This window comes from Anguilla anguilla, chromosome 3, assembly GCF_013347855.1.
Source record: "Anguilla anguilla isolate fAngAng1 chromosome 3, fAngAng1.pri, whole genome shotgun sequence".
Classification (NCBI taxonomy): domain Eukaryota; kingdom Metazoa; phylum Chordata; class Actinopteri; order Anguilliformes; family Anguillidae; genus Anguilla; species Anguilla anguilla.
The window spans coordinates 61,438,219-61,454,823 of NC_049203.1; the positions used below are offsets into that span (position 1 = coordinate 61,438,219).

Below are 16,605 nucleotides of genomic sequence, written 5' to 3' on the forward strand. Positions count from 1 at the left end.
TGCAAGGCAGATGTGATTGCAGCCAAAAGACGCTATACTACACTTGTGATTACTGAACTGGTTGACTGTGCAGTCATGAATTTGTCAAGCAAGTCCAATTTTAATTGTTGCTGCTAGGCTACACAATTATAAATATGTAATCTTTGCCGGATGTGGGGAATGCCTTAAAACGCATTGTGGTCAACCACAGTGTGTATGTCCATCCGTGCACTCAAAAGTCTCTCTCTCTCTCTCTCTCTCTCTCTCTCTCTCTCTCTCTCTCTCTCTCTCTCTCTCTCTCTCTCTCTCTCTCTCTCTCTCTCTCTCTCTCTCTCTCTCTCTCTCTCTCTCTCTCTCTCTCTCTCTCTCTCTCTCTCTCTCTCTCTCTCTCTCTCTCTCTCTCTCTCTCTCCTGTTTGCCAGGGATGTCCCATGAGGTCTGAAAGTAGAACTGATGACTGAAACGAAAATGACTGAAACAAAACATATCTCAAGTATTTGTTTCAAGTATTATCAAGTACAAAGGAAGAAACATTTATTATTGATGTTTTGTTTCATTTTTAAACTCCCTCTTTCATGAGTTTAAACAGAATCCACAAACCTCTTCAGAAGTTTCACTTTTGGCAAATAAAATGTTAAAATTAATATTATTTAATCTCAGTTAAACACAAATATTTACAATCATACATAATGGCATATGAATAATTTATTTGTGAGTGAATAGATCAAATTAAAATATATTCAAAAGGCTACAGTCAAACCGCTATAAGAGAAAAAGCTAATGTTATTTCTGGATGGAGGGATGTAGAAGTATAGGCCAATGGAAAGCCGTTCAAAACATTAAGTGGTGAGTTCTTCAGTTACGCTTTGACATTCAAAGACTTCCTGAAATTACAGTGCTTTATGATAGTTTAAAAATATTTCTCAACCATAATCTCAGTTTATGCTTATGACAATTACTAATGTAGTAGTAGTAATAATAATAATAATAATAATAATAATTATTATTATTATGATATTATGTGCATTAAATGAGATTATTTTTACTGCCAGTACAGGAATCTGAACCTAAAGAGCACACTTGCTACAGAAGAAAATGTCCATCGTTCAAAGTATCACACTGTTCGTTTTACACACAAATATCCATACACATTTTGTTGAAGTTCTTTCAAGATCCATGGATTGTGAGCAGTTGTGAGGAATATTTCACCCTCAAGATCTTCAGCTGGATGCTGGGTGTTCTCGAGCTACAGCAAACCAGCAGGCACACGCAAGAGCGGGAGGTCAGCTGCTTTCCATGTGAGGACACAAAAAGGCAGGAGGTCCTACAGGAAGTGGATGGTTATGAGGTCCATGTCCCAAATCCAGGCTTATTGAAGCTCATACAGCAGGTCTTGAATTGTAACTGCAAGATCCTGAAATGTGGGCCTCTCGTCAGGCTTCTAAAAGTCAAAAGAAGGAGATACATTATGATGGTGAAGGTGAGACTGTCAGATTTAAGAAAGAAAACGCTTATATTCCTTAATTCAATTCCACCCTATCTCTAAAAAACACTGTTCACGACATGCCCTTTTTTCTGACAGAACTCTAGTACTCACATCATGCCAACAGACTGTCATGATTCTGTAAATTGGCTCAGTGGCCAGCTGGGGGCGATAGAGGCGCAGACCAGAGGAAACTTTATCCACAATTTCTGTGTTATTTAGACGATCATAAGGCATTTTGCCTAAGGTGTAGACCTCCCACATCAGAACCCCTGGATGAGAACAAAAAAACATATTCATCAATGTATTAAAACTGTCATTTCTTTCCAGACTGAGTTCATAGGAAATAATACAAGATGCCTGAGACTAACCGAATGCCCAGATGTCAGACTTGCTGCTGAACTTGCAGTAAAGGAGGACTTCAGGGGGGGACCAACGTACAGGGTACTTTGACCCTGCAGAGCTGGTGTACTCATCATCCAGGACATACCTAGAACACACAGGAAGAGGAATGATTTCACAGATGAAAAAAACTGAGCAATCATCAAACCAAACGGCTAGATGGCACTCCTGAATCGGCACGGCAATGCAGAGTTCACTACAATAGAGGTTTTAGTTTTTGTTGGTTTTTATTTTATAACTAAAAGATTTACCTTGATAATCCAAAGTCAGAGACCTTAACTGTCCCATTACTATCCACCAAACAGTTCCTGGCAGCCTGACCAAAAAAAAAACCAAAACAAACAGGATGGATATTTCAGCAGTCATTCAGGCCCTTATTAATATTCAAGCCACTGTATGTTGAATGTACTTTTTCGGTTCCTTGCTTTGTAATCATGTACAGTAAGGATTTGTTTGGAGGCTCCTACCAGATCTCTGTGTATGTACTGCTGGGACTCTAAGTAAGCCATGCCCTCGCTCACATCCTTGCACATCTCCAGAAGCAGGATGGTGGATGGGTGTTTGAGGTCTTCACGGAGGTAGGAGAGCAGGCAGCCGTTGGAGAGGAACTCCGTGACTATATAAATGGGCCTTTGTTTGGTGCTGACGCCATACAACTGGACCAAGTTCTCATGGCGGAGCTTCCTGATTTGACCCAAGAGGAAGGAAGAGATACTGTTAGCGTCTGGGCCAATGACACAACGTCGATGCCTTTCTGTCACGTGGGTTATGATAAAGTGGTGGTATTCAAACCGTTGGACAGTATGAGCTTCCTGATTCAACTAAAATGTATTGTCAGTCACAATGAAGATGTTCCAGACTCCAAAGGGTCTGCTGCACCCACACTTACATCATAACTTTGGCCTCTTCGATGAAGTCGTCCTCCGACATGGAGCCCTCTTTGATCATTTTAATGGCCACGTCGTGCTGCCCCTGCCATTTCCCGTACTTCACCACGCCAAACTGCCCGGTGCCCAACTCTCTGATGAAGGTCAAGTGCCGTGGGTCAATCTCCCAGACCCCTGAGCACAAAGAAACAGGTCAGAAATGCACACACACAGCTCTCAGAATTAAAGCACTTAATCAGGCCATAGTAAGGACAGCGGGCTTCTTGGGAGGAGTTTGGGAGCAGCTTCCTGTCTGTGTTAAAATGTGGGGTGGGAGGAGGCACACACACACTCACCATATCCGAGGCCAGCAGTGGAGGGTGCGTTCCTAGCCTGGTTTGAAACGATGTACTTCAGCCTGCAAACCATGCCTTAAAACACAACAGAATATATTTAACTGATCCCTAGTCAGGAAAAGCATCTCACCACCAGCAACAGACATGAAAAAAGATTAAAAACCAGTTCTTGTTACAGATGTACAAACAAATACAAAGATATTTATGTGATATAGGTAATTTTCTGCAGTAACTGAAAACAATGGCACATTGACTTAGTCCAGTATTCACATGCACCAAGATGCATTCAGTACTGTTAGCTAAGGTATTTGCATCCACATGTTGTTCTATATGAGGGATATTCTATGAGGTTTTTGTCATATACTGTAGCATGAAACCCTCTCTGAGACTGAATATGAGGGTAAATGAATGCGGGAGTCCAGCAGCAAACCCCAGCTGGATTATGCAGGAATGTCATAGACATCCCTCCACACACTAATTGACTTTGCTAACGATTTCTTTTTTGTACCTGCTTTTCTTATGTGTGAAGTTAAATAGAGAAGGGTGAGCAGTGGTTTGTGTGTGAGAGTACCTGCTGCGTTGTGCTGGTGGTAATTGATGAGGTCGGGGATGCTGGGGAAGTTGTGCTTTTCAGCTAGATAGAACTGGCCCTGTGGGTTGGTGCAGATGTTGTAGTGCCTGCAGCTACCCGATGAATCCCTGGGAGAAAAACAAAAATCAGGATCATGGAGTCTTATTAGCTTGTATAACTGTCAAATGGGTTAAGTGGCACTGCTTCTGTCGCAGGGAAAGAAGCAAATCCTGGTTTTGCATCCTCTGCAGATTGCCCGTTCTGCTTACGTTATGTGCTGCCTGTTTTTGGGTTCTATGCAGTTCAGTTGGGCTGATACCATGCCAAATTTTATATGCACTCATCACAAGAAGTCAGAACTGACCCTACACCCTTGGTGAACAAGGAGACGGTGTATTTTCCAGCTTTGCTTGACTCTCGCACCAAAAACCCTCCATCTTTGTTCTGTAAAAAGAAAAAGAAACTCAATTCTGATGTTTACAATTGACTGTGAAGGTCTGATTAACTGTTTTTCAAAAAAAAGAAAAAGAAATACATTGCTGAGATGTTTTATTTGGATTTAGTCAACATCTGTCATTACATTTGACGTATACATAAATCCAAGCATAGTATTATGTGGTATTTTATGAACACAGTAAACTGTCATTTCAAAGAAAAAAGCAACACTAATTTATTTGCAAGAAATTTAAAGAGAAATGTTGATAGAATTCATATATTTGGAATAATGCTGTGAGTCAGATAATGTTGCAGAAGGAAGTAAACTTATCAAAGTATGCAAATCTGCTGACAAATAGAAACAAGAAAATAATTTACATACGAACCTGACTGACTCATATCTCATTGTGCTTAGAATTCCCGCTTTAAAACTACCACTGATGGACCGGATAGCAACAAGAAAAAACAAACAGACCCAAAATGAATTATGCAAACCCAAGTCCGGTTTTGCATCCGAGTGGTGCGGGACTTCTGGATTACAATTGATAAGCATTTGTTTTACATATTTCATGTCACGACAGGCTGGATTTATGGGAATTTATGCTTGCTTTAGGCCAGGAGTTGCCGAACTTGCAAAAACCAAGGACCCAGTGATTCAGTGAATACATTTTCAACATGTTCAAACAAAAGGGCAACAAAAAGTAAGAGTGTTTTCTGTGGTAAGAGGAGGGTATAAAGTGGTGCATGTTTTTCTCCACGTCCACGTACACCACAGTGTTGCAACCACTGCTTCAGTGCCCCATTTCTGCGTGTTGCAGGTGCAGAGGTCACCACTTACCTCCGTTCTCAATAGGTTCTCGGCCTGGCTGCGGTTCATGTTCTTGCAGTACCAACTACAAGAGGGGACAGACGAACATGCATTCTCAGATCAGGGCGGGCAGTGTTTGGGGCACACAGCTTTACAGGAAGTAACTACAGCTAGCGATGCTCATGGGTTTCTTTATTAGACTCCATCCATGTTGCAGCTAGTATTTGCTTATGGATAAGAATATGGTTCCACAGTGCTGTAGTTGTGGTTTAGATCAGTGATAGCAAACCTTAATCCTACAGTACCAGACTCGCACCTGGTTCTTTTTTTTCCCCTGAATGAAGCGTGAAATTGGACCAGATATTGATTTGATCAGGTTAATGAAGGACATCATGGGTTTCAGGTGATTAGCTTTTTGTTACTAAGCTGAGATCTGTACAGAACTGTAGGATTCCTTGTGGAAATGTACGATTGTGTCCATGCACTCCATTTCATGGTTTATATCTGTCTAGTAGGCCGTGAACATTTTCACTCACTCAAACTTCTCAAGACCACTTCCAGCCATCACAACGTAATTACTTGGAATGTAGCCTTCCTTGCTGGAAAAAAAGAGAGAAAACAAAAATGTGAAAAATGTAAAACCCACAAACATATAAACTCTGTAAGGGTCTACTGATATACAGCACTCAGCAGTGACGGCCTGGTGTGCCTCTGTTAAATATTAACCTAATATGGAAGCAAACAGTGAGATGTGAAAGTGGGATTTTCCCAGTGTGATACGGAAGCTTTTTCTGAGGGATAGGTAAATAACGGACACAACAGGAGCTCAGTCTGTCTTACGCCCACAACTCCAGAAATTTACAAGGTATGCAAATAACGCCGGTAGGCACCCTGGCTCTATGTTGACCAAATACAATATGAAGGGAGCACTGTCTGCTCACACTTACAGTGTGATGTCATATTTATAAAATGTTGTACAAAGGCTTTAGGAACCCCAATAATGGGTGGAGCAACAATGAGCTATCAATCACTGACCTGTTTGAGCCAATAAAAAGATTTTGCTTTCCTCGGCAAACCAGAACAATTTGTTCAAATCAGCTAATCACTTACAGCAAAGGGTAGCTCCCCCGATTTTTGGCTTCAGGGGCCCTGTCATTGCTTGTTAATGATCTGTGCAGTGACATCACTCGACTTTCACCAACAGCTTTCCTTGACCTCTTGAATCATCCACACACTCCAGCTGCGCAGCCTGAACACCTTGCGCACGTTCTTATGCTCAGAATGCCCACAAGCAATCAGCCCGCCGTTTCCATAGCAACACCCCTTCACCCTCGCTCACCCATTTTTGTCACTGGCTCTCCACCAGTTGGTGTCCACCATTTCGAGGATAGTGTACTCCTCGCCCTTGCGAAGCTTCAGATCCACGTCTGTCATGGGCGTGTAGTCATATTCTGCAATGGCTGTCATTCCTGGGGCTGCTTCTGGCAGTCGGGGTGGGGGCTGTGGTGGGAGTGGTCTAGACTTCTCCTGAGTGGACACATAAAGCAAGATCCAGTTGTCTGTAACTTATTCATGATGTGTTCATTCATTTATTTAACTTGATGAATTACATTAAGTAAAAAAACAAACAAACAAACAACAAAAAAAAAAACAGACCTCTTCTGGTGTAGGAGGAAGTGGTTTCCTGGATTTTCTTCTTGACCCTTTACCAGTAAATGCTTTGAAGTAAAGTGAGCACGTTGTATTAGTCATCACCAAAACTATTAGACTCAAACCACTTCAAACCTTGAACATACGAGATTAGATCTACAATGATTTTTGTTTCTTGTGAAAGTAGCTTAGCACATTCTGCCCTGAATGTTAATGGCATGGCCATGCGAAACGGCTTGAATCAGAGAGTAACAGCACGATTCCAATAATGACTGCGTTAAACCAGTGGCCCTCATCCTGCAGGCTTTCCTTTATCCACCTTAAAATCACCAAACATACAAATTTCGACTCAAACAACCAGGTGAATTAACTGTGTAACCAATCGCTTTTAACCGATCATTTAAATTCTGCGTAACTAACAGCTGAATTAGCATACGCTGCGGCCCTCTGCAGACCGTGGCCGAGATTGACTATGTAAAATAAGGAGAGCGTTAGGTGTGGGCGGCTGTCCTTAAGGCGGGCGTGGCAGGACTCACCTCCATTCTGCGACTCCAGCACTCGGCAGCCCAGGGCTTGCTTGACCTCCTGTTGGCAGCAAAGCCAGATCCCATCCACCCAGAAGCACGGGTGGTACTTCTGCATCAGGTCCGTGTTGAACCGCACCACTTAATGCCAGACGTTAACGTGGCTGACGTTAATGCATTGCATCAAGCAATCAGTCAAGCAACCAATCTGTGCAGTTTAACCATCACATTCCAGGGGAAAACTGCTGCAGTATATATATGTACACTAATACATAATGGCTCACACACAGTATACACAAGTGTGCCGCAGACAACACAATATAAATAAAATATGAACATATATATATATATATATATATATAGACATATATATAAAAACGTAAAGTATTAAATATTAAAATGGAAGGGTATATTAAAATGGAAATAAACTGCATATACTGTATGTAGTTAAAGCACAGTAGGTAGAGGGCCAGTTGCTTAATATGTAAAGTGAGTTCAGATATTGCCTTACCTATAAAGACTTTAATGCTTTTAAATTGAATGAAATTAACTTTTTAAATTACTTAATACTTATTCATGGGCTAAAAAATGGAGTCTTCAGGCATCTACAGGTGGATAAGCTGGGCTGTTGGACCAAAGGGAATCATTCAAGCGTCTTTCCTGTAACCCCTTGGCTGATTCGGATTTAAGCACTAGTTGGGCCTGTTGGGTAAATGGTGGGTGTGGTTGTGTCTTGTGGCTGACAACTGTGTATGAAACAAAGGTGCTGACCTTGCTTCAGTTTATGCAGCCACTCTCTGCGAACTTCTTCTGTCTTCGCAAAGATGTACAGTGGGCCTTCATCGTAGATGATCTTTTATGAGCGAGAGACAGGGAGAGAGAGAAAGAAAGAGAGAGAGAGAGAGAGAGAGAGAGAGAGAGAGAGAGTACATTTCTGATACAAGGGAGAAAAACTGAGCTTCTCTGCCCTCTGCTGATACCAAGGGTATTTTATGTCTCAGCTACAAAGCGCCTAAGATGCTTCTAAAAAAGGCAGGCAAAGTTAACCAGGAAGGAAGCGCTGTATATTTCAGGGCAGATATTAGTTCCTGTTGCCACTCAACATTGTCTTGAAAACAACACAGTGGCATGGCAATCGTAAAGAAGATGATAAAATAATGAAAAATCACCTTGAAAATGAAAATGTTAACTACAGCATTCCATGCAATAAAAGGAGGAAATATAATAAACTGCCTTCACAACAAAGAATCATAATCTATCTTTAAACATGTCAGAAAACCCCAACTCTTTAACAGGAAGTTTGATATCAAAGAAGCATTTCCTGTCCGCTGTCACTCTACTCTTACGTCCAGACCTAGAACCACCTCTGAAAATTGTGACTGGAAAATCATAACTGATCCGTCCTTGTCAAACTTGTATTTGGGTTCCCCCATGACTGGCAACACAAGTTTTCTTTCCTTTGTACAAATTCAAATGTCAAATTCAAAGAATATATTCTGAATTCTTCAGTTTGGAGCAAACTGAAGACCCAATGAACGACAGTATCAGTGTCATGCTAATTCATCCAGTCTCTTCCAATATGCTGGAAGGACTGGAAAGTTACCAGGGGAAAGCCTGGGATAGCAGTTTCGTGGTTCAGATAGAGAGAGGGCCATTTTCACAGGAGCCTGAGGTACATGGCAAAATGTCAAGCGTGAATTCAACTTTAACAGAGTACACACGAGTCCAGTTGGGACCATTAACAATGAACATTATGGGACGGAGTGTAGCACAGTGGGTAAGGAACTGGGCTTGTAACCAAAAGGTCACAGGTTCGATTCCCGGGTAGGACACTGCCGTTGTACCCTTGAGCAAGGTACTTAACCAAAATTGCTTCAGTATATATCCAGCTGTATAAATGGTTCCATTAAGTTTGAGTCAGGAATAAAAGTGTAAAGTCCATGGGTCAGAAAGTAAAAGTTCTGCCATGTGTTTCTTCCACCAATGAACTTTAGCTGATTTCACTAATTAGTTCCACCTCCTTGCTGAAGAATTTTGCTGATTAGCTAATCCTGGTGATTGAAAAAAAAAATACAGGTGAGGACTTTCACTTTCTGAATTTGGGTTTTCCGCCACCACTCAGGAACCAGAATGAGGAATTTTTAAATAATTTATTATGACATGGGGGTTGCCAAAATTTTGCCCACGCTTCTTTTGTATTTCCACTGTAAAGCGTCTCGGAGGCAGTGCCTCTGTAGAAAGCGCAACGCAAATAAAACTGACTGGAATTGAACGGGGCTGGCTGCAGTGGCAACCATTCAGCAGCCTTCACACTTCTTTGACTCCGTGGTGCACAGTAGTAAATTTTGATCTTAAATTTCACGCGGTCCGCTTTCACTTCTCCCTTTAGGGCACCTCACTCTGCGGCGGTTAATAACGACTGCAGGCGAGTCTCGGCAAACCAGCCTGCTTGCGGTCATCATTAATGTGCAAAAGCAGTAATCGCGTCGTCTTCCGTGACCTTCCTGAAGCTCAACCTCAAGGCTCGCAGGGTAGCGCATTGCCAGCTCTGTTGCTCTGCCAACAGAGGGAGGTTTTCCATTCCCTTTACAATTTAAAGCTCACACACAAGTGCACAGTACCTGGGGTTGAGAATAGCAGAACTAACTATTTTAAAAGGCCGTTGGAAAATCGGAATAGAATAAAACAAATATATAGTTGCTTGCAACAAATCCCAGCCAAGTATGGAAACTACAACATAAGCTAGGTTCACTTGATACACTCACAAGTCCCTTGACCAGTAACTTAATATATTTACTCCGACTGAAAAATCCACCTGAGTCATTCTGATGAGACCTGTTAGATATAGCAAAGAGGAAGCGCACACTGAAACAGAAGGAGGATCTGTCAGTTTTCAATAAATTAAAGAATCAACTACACAATTGGAAAATGTTTCAGGCAAACATTCTGTCAGATAATGGATAGGTGTCCTTCCATTTTTGTAGAAATTAGAACTAATTCTTAATTGCCGACTGGAGGAAGAGAATACTGAGAACAGAGAGAGAACTGAAAGTGAATGTGATGGCTATGAATGCTGAGAGAACACCTATAGTACTGAGACCGGCCACCACAAGAGTGACTCCTCCTGCCTTGTGGTTTTGTCCTCACTACCAAACTAACAAGTGAAGGCAGGCCAGAGGCTAGACCAAGTCACCAAAAGTTCCAGACGAGTTCTGCGGTCAACATAGGTTATTGTGGGGGTAGGGGGGCGGGTGAAAGCTGAGCAAATGCATATAGAAGCGAGCACGCTGAAGCCAGACATGCTGAGCCGCTATCGTTGTTTGGTCACATGTCAGCACCCTGCCGCTGCTCACCTGGAACGGGTACTGCCGCTCGGCCGGGGCATTCTTTTCTGTAACCACATTCTCCACACCCTTGATCTTCTCAATGTCTACGGTCCCCTTTAAGCCTTTCTTCTTCTGTGCGGGTGATTAAAAAAAATTCAGTCAAAAAAAAAAACAGTCAGCTCGAGAGGAGGCAACAGGTTCTTTTGTAGCACGTACACCTATGATAGCTGCAGGTGATCGACCTCACAAAATGTACCAAATGGCAAATAAAGGTATTTAACCAGGGTTTCCTCAAACAAACAGAGAGAGGTGCACACTTTTATTTCATAAGACAATTTGTCACATAAATACATATACCGTGTCAGCACTATTATTGTTTGTGACAATACAAAAAAACAAAAAATATTTAGATTAAGACATACCGCTTTCTCAGGATCATAGTCATAGTAGGATATCTTGTTTTGTGTCAGTATGAACAACCTCTCCTTGTAGTTGAGAGGAGAAGTTTTCTTCTTCTGCTGGGAGCGCTTTATAAAAACGTCTTCCAGTATATTTTCTGACATTGTCCAATCAGCTTTCACAGCAACTGGAGACAAAACATTTGCTGTTACATCACTGTGAGGGAGACATGTAGTAAAAAGTCTGAAATTTACATTACGAACACAAATAAAACCTTACATGACAGCTTATAGGCCCAAAGCTATGACACCTAAAGTTACAAGCACCAAACTCCAATAAATCCAAGAATTTAGAATACATAAATGACTTATTTCCAAATACAGTTCTGAAATAAATAACCATATAAGACAATACTATCACATTATACTAGATATATAACGGCACTCAGTCTCTTCATTGCTGACCATAAATTGTTATTGGAACCCTGGGATTGCAGTCTCATCCTCATAATAACATAATAGGATAATATAACACAAGCATAGCATTTTGAAATACTTCAGCGTTTTGATTTGGATTGGGTTTCACTTCCGCGGTATGAAACTGCACTGTCCATGCAGCAGGTTCTGAGATTAAGTTTCTGTCTGTTTACACTGCACGCTCAGTCCTTTGGATGTGCTTGTCACACCTATCTGTATGGCAGTTGCACGTGTTGCAGCCTCATACGGTAAGTGGCTTTCAGAACGTTGTGAGCGTGTATATGTGAGGCAGGCCTGTGGCAGCCATTTTTTGTGATCTGAACAGTTAGTTGGGGGTTCAGAGTGCATTCTTACCTGACACTCATGAGCTTCTTTCAGCAGCCTAACCACATGAGAGTTCTTGCTCAGAAACTGTGACACAGAGACCAAGTATCAGCGTCTGCTTAGCAGCTATTTGGGTGAGCCACCTTTTCTCATGTAAATGGCATGCTTTGTTGCACACGTTTCCTCCTCGCTTTGTTGCACACGTTTATTTCCTTATCCCTCTTCTTCCTGGTCCTCTCACTCTCCATAACATTGACCCCCCCCCCCCCCCCCCCCCCCCCGGTTGTCCTCCCGCCCCCCGCCCCCCCCCCAAAAAAAAAAAATTAATTATGGGCTTTTATTTATTAAATTTTCAGTCCTGCTGATAATTAGCCCGTAGTAACTTTCATTCAGGAAGGATGCCAAGTGTGGTTCTCTGCTGAAAAACCCCTGGCGTATTTCCAAAAGGTGCATTCCCCCTCTGTTGCAAATACTTAAGCTCGTATGTTCTAAACACAAAGAGAGAATTCTTACAGGAAATGTTAAATATGTGGCATCACCCCATTACCAGAAGAGTATGTTATTTATGCCTTGCAATATGTTCAGTGCACATATGAACCTTTAGCCACATTAGTAAGACAGGCTTACATTTACCCTCACACCGATTAAAAATCCACTGAGAGGGAACAGATACCAAATGTTAATCATTTAACACCAGAATAATGAGTGGGTTGTTATTCAGTGAAATTTTGTCAGGTGGGGACTCGAGGGTAGTACTACTAATAGTAGTACTATTTTAAGGAATCCAAGCAAGGTTCTTTTCATCTTGTATGATACTGAATAAAGGTGGTGAATGGACAATACATAGTTACTGAAGATAAACATACATGTTTTTTTTTTTCCTTCAGATAATTCATATAAAATCTCAGATGTTCAGAGACACCAGAGACCTGACACTTTGCTGTTGAAAATTTCTGTTGCTCTCCCCAAAACCCTAGAAACATCCAGAAAAATGTCCTCCTGCAAAATCCAGGACCCATCTGCCGATAATATTCTTTAAGAAACAAAAATAATTTTTATAGCAGCAAGTATACTTGAAACATAGCCTATACTACAAGACTTAAAAGATGCTTGTAAAGTGCATTGCACATGGCAAGCCTATACTGACCTGAAACGTGCTCATACCACAAGAAACATGGACACAAACAGAACCAAAAGTATGTGGTACCACATCTTACTTACAGAAATTATATCTGTAAGTAAGATGTGGTACCACATACTTTTGGTTTCTCCTTTGTTTAAGCCAGCGACAACATCCTTTGGGCCTGGCCATACAGTTCTTAAACAAGTTTAGAATGAAACTTACCTGATGACTTATAGCTGTTTTGATTACAACAGGACAATTCTCTGATATATAGCAGTGAGAAGCACAAAGCTGGTTATTTTAAACTCCTTTTTCAAACCATTTCCTGCTCTCGTCAGCAGTAACTGTACCACCCAATTTTCACACCATCAAAGCGTCTTGTCGGACAAGACGCAAATATGTAACTTCCCTTATTTTTAGCATAAAAGCTTAGTTGTATAAAGTAGCATAAAGGCAGTTCATTTTGCCTCTGGAGGAAAAATGTTTACATTAGCTGGGCAATATCGCAAGCACTGTCTGAGAAAACCAAATATACACCCGCGGGCCAGGTGCTAAAAGTGAGAAAAGGGCACAAAAATCTATAAAAACTGTTTTACAACAACCAGTTATTGTACAGAATAAATTAATGAAAATTAATACCCAGGCACCCAAAACCCACCCCCTGCCTGCTAATAATGGTGCTTTGATTCTTTGCTTCAGAAAATTCTGCTTTTCCATTGATTTATTATGCTTGATTGAAAAAACTAAGAAGATACATCTCCACAAATAAAACAGAGTGGATGTAACTGTATTAGCAGCCACCTATACAATACTGTGGAGCCACTTCCTTATATTCTTGGTATTCTTGTGCTTTTTACCTCCTGTTTAGAACTAACTACAATAGAACTAAGTTGGCCTGATCCTGGCCCTTCATCCTCTTGTGCTGCTTACAGGAACTTCATTACCCATAAGCAATTGGGTGTGCAATAGTGTTTTCATTTTGAGGCTGTTTAACTTAACTTGGTCTTGCTTGATGTGTTTTGCTGTATTTTGGTATTTGTGTTCTTGGCATTTTTGTATTGTTGTATTGAATAATTTCTCCACACTGAAACAAACTACCATAACTGCCTGCCGTATGATGGATGTTACAATTTAACAGAATTTCCCTTGTTTTTCAGTCAAATTTCTGCTAGTGCTAAAAGAGTGCACGGGCTGTACAGTAGACAAAGACAGGCCACAGAGCCCTCACTGACCAAAGCAGCTGCCATTGTGCAATTGAGTGGCAAGATTAACTAACTGAAATGGCCTTGGACACAAGAAAGTCAACAGTTGACTGATGGTGGCAATTTATCTGGCAACAAATGGAACCCTGCCAGAGGATACACATCTACATGTAAATATGTGAATATCTATTTCTGAAAATATTCGTGTATTAATGTATTTTCTGCCTTATCACTTAATTTTAAGAAGCGTTGTCTAGTAGTTTAAATGATCTGAAACATAAAATCTACTACTAAAGGAACATTGCTTTGGCATTTATTTTACATTTCAAGGCTAAACATGAATTCCAAAAAATGTTTATTTTAATTTTGATAAACATACTGTATATCATACAGAATTTGAATCAGAGCATGGTAGCACTCAATACATTTTATGGAAATTTGGTACATTTCATTACATATTTTACAGGGCTACATACACATTTAGATATTTTTTTCATCCCTGTGTGTCTCCACATTTTTACTCCAACATAAATTATTCTGTTGATTTCCAATTTCTTAAGAAATATTGAGACCATATGCCATCACCCTTTCAACCACTAAAGAAGCAGACCTGAAATGCCTCAGATATTTGGCTACTAAGAAGGTTTCCTCTTTCTGAGAAAAATGTATTATCATGTATAAAAACCCCTCAGATACACCAAACTGCGGAAGTATCTGAGTGGTGAAGTAATCCCGTTATGGTGCTACAAGAACGGGATTACTTTTATGTCCCCTCAGTTATCTGACTCCAAAATAATGCATTAACTTTTCCTCTGTGCTAACAGTTAGGTGGAGACTGCTTTTCACCTGTAGCGTGGCTCTATATTGATTGCTATCTATTTTGGTGGACGTGCACATGCCTCTTGCTTGTGTAGCCTGCATATATCCAATTGTGTATCTTGTTACAACACTAGTATATAGGCGAGTGACTACGCGGTGAAGATATCCTGAGTTCTATGTGTACATTAGGACCTTAAAACTGCTAGGTTTGCTGTGGTAACAGTCAAGGAGTATGCCAGGTTAAAATGAATGATATTTATTTTACAGTATGATAATAATTGCAATATACAATGATTCAAGAGTGTGTGCAGTTGAATGGTTATATATTATTATGTATAATGTGTAGGAGACTGTGTTGACGAGTCTTCCTGAACCAATGTACTTCCCTTATATACCCAATGATCAAAGTAAAAACCCAAAGTCATCAAATGAGGACATGATCTTAACAAAACATTACATCAATAATCATGCTTGTGCGATCTCTGTATGTATACCACACCAGGTAACCTTTCTATCTGGCTGGGCACTGACCCATAGGCATCGAGAGCTTTTGTCAGCAACCCACCGCCAAAGACCCCAACTTGTTCCCCATGACATTGGCTTTCCAACAATACAATACATGATTACACTATATTATGGAGAACCTAGGGTTTACATAATGCTGATCCAGTAAGATGTTTAGAGAGTGAGCGCTGCCTCTTTATTACACCTACTGACTCCCTGTCAGCACTGTAAACAGTCTGTTTTCCTTTGGGGGTCTGATAAGGGTCACACTTCTGTAAACTACCCAACAATCATCAACAAACTCTTACGCAAATCCATACATAGAGGAGGTGGCCATTAATTCAGTTTCACTTTTTTTCTTATTTATGAAGGTCCACATGGATATCTTCATTACAGCTTTGCAAAACTAAAACCTGTTATTCAGACTCAGTTCAAGGACAGGTGATGCAAGCACGCCATGCTCCACTGAGCCGACCGGCCAGCCAAAGACAGAGTGAGTCATCTTGGCTCCTTGGTGAAAATATGCTTATTTATGCTCAATAGAACCATGATGATTGTTAAAACTGTGAATATCAGGTGTATTATTTTAGCATTAGCATTGGATTATTTTTTTATCATTGCTTTATTAAGATAATTAATGTGCATGCAATAAAAATGATAACACCCTACTGTTTTCAATACAATAAAATAGCAGCTCTGGAGACCATGCTTGCTGAGTTGATAAACCAAACAGGAGCTACTGCAGGATATATCAATATACACAAAGCGTAAAATATATGTTATTCCTGATCATTTCTGAGAATGTTTTTCCGTTTCTTGTTTTCTTTTTTTTTTTTCTTCAAACCAAAAGAAAGAGACACCGTTGCACAGACAACATGCAACGATGAAATGACATGAATATAGATCATATGTAGCAGTCACATTAGACATTGGGGTCCCTAGTGTCCAAAGGTCCAAATTACAGTGTGATAATGAGTACCGACCCCCAACCTCCCCCCGCCCCCAAAACCACCACACACATACACACAGTTCCCCCCAATTTAGAGACCCCCTAGTGAAATGAGTGGAGAATGCATGGAGCTCCGTGTATCACTTACTTTACCCGCAAAACGTAGCTCCTTTCAAAAGCTTGGATCCCGCCGACTGCAACTCTTGATGCTTAAAAGACAGCGGTACTTCAGGCTGTCCACTCTCATCGCACTCGTCAGTGTGACAGCCGGCCACCAAACCCCACCCTTATTAAGGAACTTGCTGGTTCCAGTTCCTCTTCTGCTTCCTGCTAATTTTCATATCTGTTCAATGGCGTGAAGTCAGATGCTGTGGTATTAGTTTCATGAACAGGTGTGTTTTAATGTAAT

General features: G+C 40.9%; 1 protein-coding gene across 3 annotated transcripts; it reads right to left on the minus strand.

The window, feature by feature from the left end:
* Nucleotides 1-1,290: 1,290 nt before the first annotated feature.
* On the minus strand, nt 1,291-16,464 carry btk (Bruton agammaglobulinemia tyrosine kinase). Of its 3 annotated transcripts, none has more exons than XM_035409239.1 (19): nt 16,345-16,464; nt 11,630-11,686; nt 10,823-10,986; nt 10,428-10,532; nt 7,846-7,927; nt 7,087-7,215; nt 6,557-6,618; nt 6,240-6,427; nt 5,437-5,499; nt 4,931-4,985; nt 4,022-4,101; nt 3,658-3,785; nt 3,087-3,161; nt 2,754-2,925; nt 2,332-2,548; nt 2,116-2,180; nt 1,834-1,952; nt 1,577-1,734; nt 1,291-1,420 (listed from the first exon to the last, which is right to left on the minus strand). In XM_035409239.1, exons 3-19 carry the CDS (start codon nt 10,961-10,963, stop codon nt 1,349-1,351), a joined length of 1,911 nt encoding a protein of 636 aa, XP_035265130.1. In that variant the 5' UTR covers nt 10,964-10,986; nt 11,630-11,686; nt 16,345-16,464; the 3' UTR covers nt 1,291-1,348. The 3 variants fall into 3 exon arrangements, with proteins under 3 accessions (XP_035265130.1, XP_035265131.1, XP_035265132.1); XM_035409240.1 differs by lacking the exon at nt 16,345-16,464 and adding an exon at nt 12,945-14,189; XM_035409241.1 differs by lacking the exon at nt 11,630-11,686 and having other exon boundaries at nt 16,345-16,461.
* Between the last annotated feature and the right edge of the window lie 141 nt (nt 16,465-16,605).

What these genes read in the sequence shown, in the direction of transcription:
- btk (XM_035409239.1), bottom strand. Translation starts at nt 10,963, where the DNA reads ATGTCAGAAAATATACTGGAAGACGTTTTTATAAAGCGCTCCCAGCAG. An exon ending in AGAACCTATTGAGAACGGAG is followed by an intron (nt 4,102 to 4,930) that starts GTAAGTGGTGAC and finishes TTCTTTTTACAG; the next exon opens with AACAAAGATGGAGGGTTTTT. An exon ending in GAAGAGGCCAAAGTTATGAT is followed by an intron (nt 2,549 to 2,753) that starts GTAAGTGTGGGT and finishes GGGTCAAATCAG; the next exon opens with GAAGCTCCGCCATGAGAACT.